Source organism: Pogonomyrmex barbatus, unplaced genomic scaffold (assembly GCF_055798465.1).
Source record: "Pogonomyrmex barbatus isolate J1 unplaced genomic scaffold, ASM5579846v1 scaffold17, whole genome shotgun sequence".
In the NCBI taxonomy this organism is placed as follows: Eukaryota; Metazoa; Arthropoda; class Insecta; order Hymenoptera; family Formicidae; genus Pogonomyrmex; species Pogonomyrmex barbatus.
In genome coordinates, this window is record NW_028297113.1 from 3,320,647 (window position 1) to 3,331,693 (window position 11,047).

The 11,047-nt window shown below is 27.3% G+C and overlaps 2 protein-coding genes across 3 annotated transcripts in view; one reads left to right on the forward strand and one right to left on the reverse strand.

The window, feature by feature from the left end:
• Positions 1–2,968: 2,968 nt before the first annotated feature.
• Lrr47 (Leucine-rich repeat 47) lies at positions 2,969–8,981 on the forward strand. Its single transcript, XM_089074413.1, is given in 6 exon segments — positions 2,969–3,456; positions 3,580–3,818; positions 4,167–4,712; positions 4,840–5,150; positions 5,234–5,336; positions 7,248–8,981. Coding segments are annotated over 5 exon segments (1,875 nt in total). The 5' UTR covers positions 2,969–3,456; positions 3,580–3,665; the 3' UTR covers positions 8,010–8,981.
• A 622-nt stretch (positions 8,982–9,603) lies between these two features.
• LOC105431177 (cytochrome P450 4c21-like) overlaps positions 9,604–11,047 on the reverse strand; it is a 10,965-nt gene continuing 9,521 nt past the window's right edge. For both annotated transcript variants that reach the window (XM_089074410.1, XM_011645205.2), the window contains exons 11-12: positions 10,547–10,726; positions 9,604–10,459 (exon numbers count right to left, since the gene is read on the reverse strand). In XM_089074410.1, coding sequence (XP_088930536.1) covers positions 10,257–10,459; positions 10,547–10,726 — 383 coding nt within the window. In that variant the 3' untranslated portion in view covers positions 9,604–10,256. The remainder of the gene's footprint in view (positions 10,460–10,546; positions 10,727–11,047) is intronic.

An 11,047-nucleotide genomic window follows, 5' to 3' on the forward strand; every position in this document is an offset into this window, starting at 1 on the left:
CATCTGTTGCCCCTTGCCCGCGACACCCCTCGACGAACGAGACGCTCACCCCCCCCCCTCTCTCTCTCTCTCTCTCTCTCTCTCTCGCACGTACGTGGATCGTTATGCTCGCACCACGCACGCGTAATGTATAGGGTGGCGCACGGAAAAGCAGCCTGGATGTTTCTGCGTCAATATGAAACTTACCACTGTCAATAAGGGCACGGCAAACGTGATCGCAATAATATAATAATGATTCGCTTCGGCGAGATGGAGATGGCATATTTTTTGATATAATAAAATTATTTCAAATTGCGATAAAATACTCTGAAAATATTATTAATTTCCTCAACATACGGTTTGGTTCTCTTTAAATCGTACTGACAAAAGGACAAAAAAATACTTGTTGCTTGTTTAATCCTTTTTGTCGTTTAATTCGATTTAAATTTAATAAAACAATTAAGTGAGAAATTAAATCATTCTCTTTTAATTTAAAAAATTTTTCTCCGAAGAGAGTAGAAAAAAAAATAACTTTTCAAAATACAACTTTCCGAAACAGGCTTCCTAATCAAATTATTATTTCTGATTTAATCAATTGCTTGCTTCTTTTCTTACACTTTGTTTTATTTATTTTAACAATTATAGATTATGAATTTATGATAGCAGAATGTAAGCGACATTTCTCTATGAGAAGAAGGGTTTCTTGAGACTCATTTACATCATTGCTTATTCATCTATCTCTTTCTTCTCTCTCTCTCTCTCTCTCTCTCTCTCTCTCTCTCTCTCTCTCTCTCTCTCTCTCTCTCTCTCTCTCTCTCTCTCTCTCTCTCTCTCTCTCTCTCTCTCTCACTCTCTCTCTCTCTCTCTCTCTCTCTCTCTCTCTCTCTCTCTCTCATCATCCCCTGCCCTTTATCTATTCCACCCCATGTCGCTTTATTGTTACGATCTTCTCTTTCTCCTCTTTGATTATTCCGCTATTCTCTCTCTTCTTGAGTTTTGCTCTTCGCCCTTTCATCCCCTTATCGCCCTAATTCACGCTCCCTTCCTCTTTGCCATTTTTTTTTCCTTTTCTTTCGCTACACTTTCCCTCTCTCTTCCATATCTTCCCACACGGTCCTTTCGATCTACCCCATAGGAAAAAAAAAATTGTAGGGTTCGTGAATTATACCAACAAGGGGATGCGTAGGCGAGACGCTACGCTGGCGGCGTCGCGACGCTATCTAAAATGCTCATGCGTCAATCGATCCACAACTTTCGTCGAAGGAAGAATTCTTTGATTTGGTGTGACTTCAAAACCCATCCTTCATTCTCATCTTGCTTCCTTCACAGGATGAAACAGTTCGTTACGCATCTCATATTATGATAACGATGGATTTTTTTCATTATTCTTCGCATGTTAATTTCAAAAATGATATTAGAAATTATCTATCATCGAATCATCTTTTCGTCTATATAATGAGAAAAGGTTGATTTAGATTTAAATAAGATAATTAGATTCAAAATTTTACTTATGACTCTATGACATAACACATCAACAGAATTATATTTCGAATACAATAAGTTGAATTACGAGTTTAAAATATCCTTATATATATAATAATAAGTATATTATTAACTATTCCAGTCTAGAGATAATTAGGCACAGTTTTATTTATATTTTCAAAAATCGTCAAAAAATCAATTGTTGAGTTATATTTTAATATACTAATAATAAATTTGATTATATAATTTTAACAAACTTAACCCATTAGATTTAAATAAAATTAGAATTCTGACATAATTTGAAGTAAACAAGAGTACGGATACAGTTATTTTGATTTTTATGAAATAATTTATAATCTTTACAGAAATTCAATTTAATACTAGATATTATTTATTTCGAGTATTAAATGTATTGAACAACAGTTTTTAATACTTAAAATAAATAATTAATCACTATGTTCCAATATTAAATTTCTATAAGGAAATAAACCATTGAAATTCATTGAATTAATATCGACTTTAATTTTTTGTATAATTTGTAAAAATGTCACAAATAAATATCCGCCGAAGAAATTATATTTAACTAAATTCTTAATCTTATACATATAATATACATATAATATAATATATCGTTGCAATTATTTGATTACTGTTACTCGGTGTTTAGCGGGTAATGATCTTATATTTATTTCTAAGTAGATAAATTGCAAGAATAAAATTTTTCTATTCTTCTATTCTATTCTTCACTATGTCCATGTGTATACACCGATTTATGTATTCAGAAAGAAACATAAAGATCATTATCCATTAAATATCAAGTAACAGTGATATCATATCAAGATTAATAATTTTCTATTTAACAATATGTATATAATAATAATATAATATTTATATAATTTATGTTACTTAATATTTAATATTAATGAATATCATGGATTAATTTAAAATCGATTGTTTGAATATAATCAAAGAATAACTTTTTCGGATTATTATAATTATTGAGAGAACATTATAAAAAAAATTTTTACGCAACTGAAGTTTCAAAATAAAAAAATAAATAACATGACATGCGTACATTATAAATTTAATTGCCATATACAACACATTTGCTATATTAAAGATTTGTATTATCAATACCTCATGGACGTAGTATAAGATAAAATCGCAAAATCATATCTAGCACAACCAGAGAATCGTGAGCGTAGCTGTTTTATCTACCGAGTAGTTTCAGAGTTTCTTCAGAGAGAAGACAATCGTGTCCATAGACATAGTATAGATAGACCGAAAAACGGTTACCAGCTGACTGTTTAAATATTACCAATCACACTGACTGCAACCGACCCACTGCATTATGATTGGCTGTAATAAAATCGTCAACCAGAAACTAATTGTAGGCGACATTCATAGTCATAGGCTGGTTGCATACAGGACGCGGCAACGCGGTAGCCAATCACCGTCTTGTTTTCTGATACATAACTTCATTACATATTAGAAAACAAGACGCTGATTGGCTATCGCATTGCCGCTTTGCCGCGTCCTGTGTACAATCAGCCTGATACACAGCTGGATGTTGGATCTTAAAATCTTGGTTAGATAGCTTTTTCAAATTGTTTTCGGATCCTCCATCGTCTTTAAATAATTTCAGTTGTGTTACAGTGTCGCGCATTTCCGACTTCGCTTCATCAATTTTCGATCTTTCCTGACTTTGTTTATTCGACTTTCGAATTTGTATTGTTGTTTATTTATAAGAAGTTGCCTTGAATTTGTTGCGAGTCCAAGGCTAATTACAGAAAAAGAAGATGTTTTTGTAATCGTGATATTAATCAATTCAACACGAATCACAGAAATTTAAAGATCATAGAGGAAGTAATCAGATATGAATTTTAGACTTCTCTGATGAATTTGTCGAAATCGATACGTGATTGTAAATACATGTACTAAATAGAATAACGTGCATTTTGTGTAAACAACATCATATCACATATCAGCATGTGTGTGAGTATCAGAGAGACAGTTGCGAATTATTTGAAAAGTTTTTTTCAGTTTTTGATTGATGATAACGCTGTCAAATCTCGCTGCAAAAAAGAATAATAATGAATAATATTTGTTATTTTTCAGATGATAATAATTTGATCAATTGTAGTCCACATTTTGAATTCATGATTTTCCAGTCTTACAAAGTCTGTACGAAACAATAAACGATCATGAAATTGCACTGCAACGTTGAGATCTATGACCGATCGTTATCATCACAGAGAAAATCCCAACGTTCAATCTTGGCGTTTGCAAAGAGATCAGACAAAGATGTGTGCTTGTATTTGCAAATGCGACAGAACAAACAAGGCATCAAGTACCAGGTAACCTGCAACTTGTAAAAATTTGACAAATACATTCTGTCAATTCCATTTAATGCAAAAAATAAGCATTGACTTACAACAGTTAATTTAAATATTATTTCCTTGATGCTAAATAATTTTTATTTTTATATTAAATGGGATAGATGAATACATTTTTATCAAGTTCTAAGATTTACATTCGAAAAAAATGTTTATTATTTTTTTTAGCTTTATACAAAATAAATTTATATCTATAAATATACACAGCTCTTTAGTACCTTTTTCATAATTCCATATGCTTTTGGAGAAATTTAAATGGATCTTTTTATTCTTAAAAAATATATTTAGTTATTTTTTTTCTTTTTCTAGATTGTTAACAACATACGGTGTGTATTCACAAAATTTATTACCAATGGCAAAGCTACAATAAGATTGCAGCAACCCTGTCATGATTTGATTATTCAGAGTGATCCGATTCAGTTAAAAAGTTTCCTTCATATATTGCATCTTATAGCAAATGGACATACTCAACATATAGAAGCACATACTTTCATGTCTACGGAGACTTTCAATTTGACTCAATTTTCTTTGGGAAAAACAAAGTTTGAGGTAAAGAAAAAATCTGAGTATCCTGTTTTTCAGGGTTTCCCAAAAACGACAGAACAACTCATTTTGAGTGGATTGAACAGAAAGTCCTTTGACCGACAAATTTTATATCTGCAAAGTTTAAAACATCTAGATTTGTCTGACAATAAGATTCCCTTTTTGCCAAAAGAACTGGGCACACTGCCTAATCTTCAAAATCTTCTATTGGCACGGAATAACTTTGGAAAATCATCTCGATGTAAATGGACATGGTTGGAGCAAACTCCTATTCAGAACAGTTTGCGTTTCCTAGATTTAAGTGGTAATTCAGTAAGTTAATGTCTAGCTATCTCTCTCATCAAAGTTAAATTTAAAATTGTTAAAGATTCTATTGTTTATAAGAAAATTTCAATTTGGACTGTTAAATTATTTTTTAATAATTTGTTATTATTTGTAGCTGACTGAATTGCCAATACAAATAAAAAATTTGAATGCTTTAATGGAACTTAAAGCTCGTGAAAATATGTTGACACATCTACCACATAATATCGGAATTCTGCGAAATCTGAAATCTTTGGACTTGGGAAAAAATAATTTGTCATATTTACCAGGAAGCATCACATATCTAAAATTGCGGCTTTTAAATATTACAGAGAATAAATTACAAAATTGTAATACTGAAACTTATATTCATGGTCTTAAAGATGAAGGAAGCAAGAGAGTTCCAAGTCTTGTCGAATGGTCAGCTAAATGTATCCTGAAATTTAGGTTCTTGTTATTTTTTTTTTATATTGTATATATAATTTAATACTCGAGATATATAAATCAAAATAATTTTATATTTTTTCTAGAAACATAACATATGATGCAAGTATAATACCATATACATTAGTGGAATATCTGGATGAAGCGAAATACTGTTATATGTGCAAAAACGCCTGCTTTGATCACTATGTAAGAAAGTTTATACAGCTGCCATTGTCGTGTGTTGAATTAAGAATGTCGTCATACATAGAGTTTAAACTCGAATGTTATTTCTGTTCATTAGAATGTGCTGGTAGTAAATAATTAAACTTTACACACAAGTTGACTAACTTTACATTAAAATTTTTTTATTATTCAGTTTCTAATGACACATATTTTCATTGCTGATTCATAATAATCTTAATTTGTACAAAGATTATATATATAATTTTTGTACAAAGATTATATATTATTTTTGTACAAATGGAGATTATTATGAATTGATAATGAAAATATATATGTATATATAATCAGATTTGCTACTTGCACTTTTTATATCATAAATTGATACTAATATTTGTAATCATTTCATATTTGTAAGATTAAATGTAAAGATTGATAGATATATAAGTTATTTTTATATCTTTTTATGTTGCCATTTACATTATATATTTAAGTGTGCATAAATCTTTTATATTTATATCAATTTGAATATGTAATAATTTATTTCTAATTCCTTAAAACATTCGTTATCTTATATTTTAAAACTGAAATCTTATAAAATAATTAATGTTCATAAAACATCCACTTTTAAAAAGATATATTAAATTGAATTCGAAAGCATCGAAATTGTTATTTTTCCGCAATTGATTCTTTCACGTTTATTTCGTGATTGTTATCAGAGAAATATGGTGTATTTTGATAGTTATATTGAAAGATTATGTTAATAATAGTGCAATATTAATTTAATATAAAAATAAATTTGTTCATTGGTTTTGTTCCTACAGCGATGATCATGGATGATTAAAAAATATCAAGTCGATGTAAAAACAGAATTAATAAATTATATTATCAAAGAGTTGTATTACAGTATATATAATAATGATACAAGGATGATCCATTTTTATTCTAACGGTATTGTTCATCGTTGTATATACAAATACAACTTTTTGATAATTATTAATTCTATTTCTGTATCGAAAAAGGCTACTTTTGGGTATTTAGATAAGATACAAAATGTTTTTATTATAATTTTTATTCTTTATTCTTTAGTAACGAAATTTAAACTTATGCTGTCTAAGATGAAAGAAAGTTCTATTTTTGATAGAAAAACCAATGTAAAAGAAACCAATGTAATGTTATCTTTTAATAATAAAAAAACTTCAAAAATTTGTTTTTTAATTATAAAAATGAAATTTATTATAATGAACATTTTTTTTTATAAATTCTTTCAAATTAAAAAATATTTTATAAAAAATGAGTTTTTAAAAAGGTTTTATCTTCTTAAAAGAATTGTCGTAATTCTTTTAAGAAGATAATTTAAAATTTTAAAAAATAAAAAAAAGATAAAAGATAAAATTTATTTAGAAAATACCAAGTTGATGAATAATACTTTTATCTTCTTTGTCGCGTCACTGTACATATGGGAAAAGGCAACTCCAATTACTACACTGTTAGAAGCTAGGGTTATTCCATCATATTCTGTTCTACCTGTTTGCTTCATATATTTCATTTTCCTACGGAGAGCTTTGCATCAATCAGAAAGTCTCGTAAATCTTAATCTTGCAAATTTTTTTTCTTATTAATTATTCTTATCGCGTATTTAAAAACTACATTTAAAGATCATCTATATTGATAAATATTGAAACATGCTGTGAGATTCTGTATAATTTTAGTTATTATTAGTTATTATTCAGCATACTTATAAGATTCTCAAGAATCTCAACTCAAATAACTCAATGCGAAACACTTCTGTATATATAATCACAGACAACCATCTCACATCATATCACAAAATTAAAATCACAAAGGCCTGCATTTTTTATTTTATAATATCACATTCCTTTGCCGTACCAATGTAATATATACTTCTAATAATTATTTTAATTCTTTTTCTCTAAGTTATCATATAAAATGGACATCTTTGAGAAGAAAGAAATGGATATAATCAAATGGCTTACGATAGAAATGATAAATGTTGTGAAGAAACCAAATTCGGCTGAAGATATGTACTTCAGATGTAGTCATAACTCTGCCAAACTAAAACTTTCAGATGGCAAAAAAGAATATCTCATCTTGGCAATGAAATTCGAAGAAGCAATGAAAATTTTTCTAGAAGGACAGAAAGAGTTAGTCATTGCTATTGTTTATCATAGAATTTAATTTAATCCAACGGATCTAATCAAAGAGATAAATTGGTATGATGTTCATCATAAGAATGAATTATATGAATATAATGGAGATAGAAAGAATATTTTGTCAATCAAAGAAGGATTAACGTTGCTGGAACTTCTAAAATCGGTTTCTCTACCGCACTGCAGATGTCAAACTTGCACGAAAAAAAGGCTTCCATTCCTGGCTTGTATGATGGCCAAACTTAAAGGACTAAAATATCCAATAAATTGGCGCAAGAAATGTGAAGCAGGAATAGAATGGTTAACAGAATTTGAAAAAGAATATTCGTTCGAACTCAAGAATTCGTTCCCGAGCAAGTGCACAAAATTCTATCAAACACCAAAATCATCCCAAGACCAAAATCATCCGATATGGAAGTGTCTATTTCAGAGAAAAAAATTAATTTCAGAGGAATTAATTTCATCGTATCGAAGTTGCACACTGACAGACACCATTCTCAGAAACAGGCTTGAAAGAAGAAAAGGATAGAGTTATTACAAATAATACAACGATAAAAAGAACTGCAAGCGTCATTTTACGATTTAATTTAAATTTGGAAGATATATTTAAAATAAAGGAGCAATATTCATTTATACAATAGAAAAAGTAAATGCTGACAACAATATTCTAGTGTTCTGCACAACAATTAAAACATTATCGTTTTCCAATTATTGTATTGCTTTTATTTAAAGATTTTAAACTATTTTAAAAATTTTAAATTGTTTTAAATATATATTGCTATATTCAATATGTATTGCACTATTGTTTCTGAGTTTATTCATAAATGTTCTAGATATCAATCTTTTTGCAGTTCTCTATATCTCATAATAAACCTGTGTCTTTTAGCATAAATGAATACATTAAGGAATAAAAATAAAATATAATATAAACATATAATATATTAAACATATAATATATTAAACATATAATATTATTATTATAAAAAATATTATATATATATATATATATATATATATATATATATATAGAGAGAGAGAGAGAAAGAGAGAGAGAGCATTTTAATTTCGTAAAAATATAGAAAAATATAACATAATAATAGTCATAAAATATTCTCTCTAATTGCGATTATCCAAATGTTTGATAGGAACAATAGAAACTTTTTAACTGCTACTTCTTATAAAGAATGTGTTTCAAATACTATTCACAGAAAGACTCACAATATATTTGATTTGCTGACTCCTAGTTGAGTCGAGGAAAAGAAAAGAGACAGAAAGAAAACGAGATAAAAGACAGAACTAGCTCTAGTGGAGTTGTCAGCAAATCAAAAATAAAAATATCAAAATTATACAATCATGTATTTAACTACTCGTATAACATATATTTCTCTGGAATCCTAATTTGATCAGTTTGATTCCATTTTAATTTAAGATATTAAATTATCTGTAATATTACTTTGAAACATTTGTAATTATTGTATTAAAGTAAAACATCCTTATATTCTATTACGTTTAATGTTTTCTGGATTTTCGAAATTTTCATTTTTTTTCATTTTTGATTTTATGATTTTATTTTAAAAACAAAGCACTTCAGGACATATTTTCATAAAATCTTTTTTTTATAAATTAAGTTAAGAAATATCTTTTTATTTTTGTACTTACTTAGGAATCATCATCGGTATCGGTATATCAAATTATTATTGAATTGAACTATTGAAGATATTGATAAAAATGTAATAAATAATATAATAGTGACAGGAAATAATAGAGAATCAATGTGATTTCTCTTAATTTAAAAATTATCATAAAAATTTATCAGAAACTTAAAAAATATTAGATAGAATATTATCATCCATCAGATATTAAAGGATATTGAAGAATTAAATCTGATAATGCAGGGATATAAAGATATCCAAATGATATTATTCCAGACACATCGAATAAGCTTATGTAAGATGCATTAAGAATATTTAGATATATCCCATGGATATTAGAAAATTCCTCGTATACATACGCAATACACAAATGAATTATAAACAGTCATTAATACAGTATAAGAATTTTTGAAAAATGATTAAAGTTATGCTAAGCAAAGTTATGCTAAGTATAATGTTAAATAATCCAAATTAATCTTATTATTTTGTATTTTTATTAGAATTGTACAAGAGAAGAGTAACAATATTATTACTAATATAAATATAATATACATCTAATCTTTCTATATTACTAAAATGTTAGGTAAAACTGGATTTATAAAATCTTAAAATCACTTAAAAAGCTTGAATACAAAATGAATAAGTAACTATAAGTAACTATAATGATAATAAACTTAAACTATTTTTAGTAAATATATCTATATTTTATCCAACAATTCCATTTACATTAATTCCATTTTCATAATAAAAAATAAACAAGTAATATCAAATCACTTACTAGTGAGAATAATTTAATATATATATTTTAAAGTATTAATAGTTTAATTTTATTATTATTATTATAAAGAGATATTATTATTATAAAGAGATTTGTACATAAATTATTTGAAAGAAAATTTGAATTTCGCGCTAAATACATATAGTTTTGTATTCGTTTTTGATAACGGATCCTATCTCACTTATTGACGCGAATTGTTATACATATATGATTAGAGAATAATCGGTAAAAAATCCGTTGCGATCTGTGCAATTTCAATCTAATTTAGCTATAATAAATCTATTTTAAAGCTGCAATCTCTATGCTTCAATATATCTGATGAAAATGAAAAATTATACAGAAAACTTTATATTGCGTTTAACATATTTTCACGCATCTGTTGTAGATTTCGTTTTTCTATTTTAACCTTTAAAGGTTTAATTGTAGATAACATTATATACGCATTTAACTCTATATCTTTTATGTCTATACTTTTATCTACTTTGAATACAAATGCTCGTACCAAAGTAGCTAGAATAACTTTTATAGCAATCATCCCATAGTTCATACCTGTAAATTTTTATTTATACATAAATTAATTTCAATTATTTTATGATTCTCTTAATTCTACTAATATTTTATTCATGTTTGTTGTACCTATACAATTTCTTGGACCATCACCGAAAGGTATATAGCAATGTGAGGGACGATCTTTTATTTTGTCTGGAAGAAATCTATCCGGATCAAATGTTAATGGGTTTGGCCAATCTTTTTCGTTTCGATGTAAGTATATAATTGGTATAATAACATCTGTCCCTTTTGGCAAAATATGATCTCCTGAAACATATTTCTTGATATTAAAATAATATATTAGTAGAAACTAAAGCAAATAGTAATTTTCAATACATTTATAAATCTATGCTATTAATTACAAATGTTATTTTATTGAAGAATATTTCTATTATAATATATTTTGTAAGAATTTTGTGCATTTTCTTACTTCTAATGTCACAACTAATGACTATAAAAAAAATAATTGAAGCTTCAACAGTAAACATATATAGAATGTCATATAATTAGTGACATAGGCAGATAGAGATTGGTACATCAGATTATATTAAATAGAAAAGTTCTTTACCACTTGCAATTTCCATAATA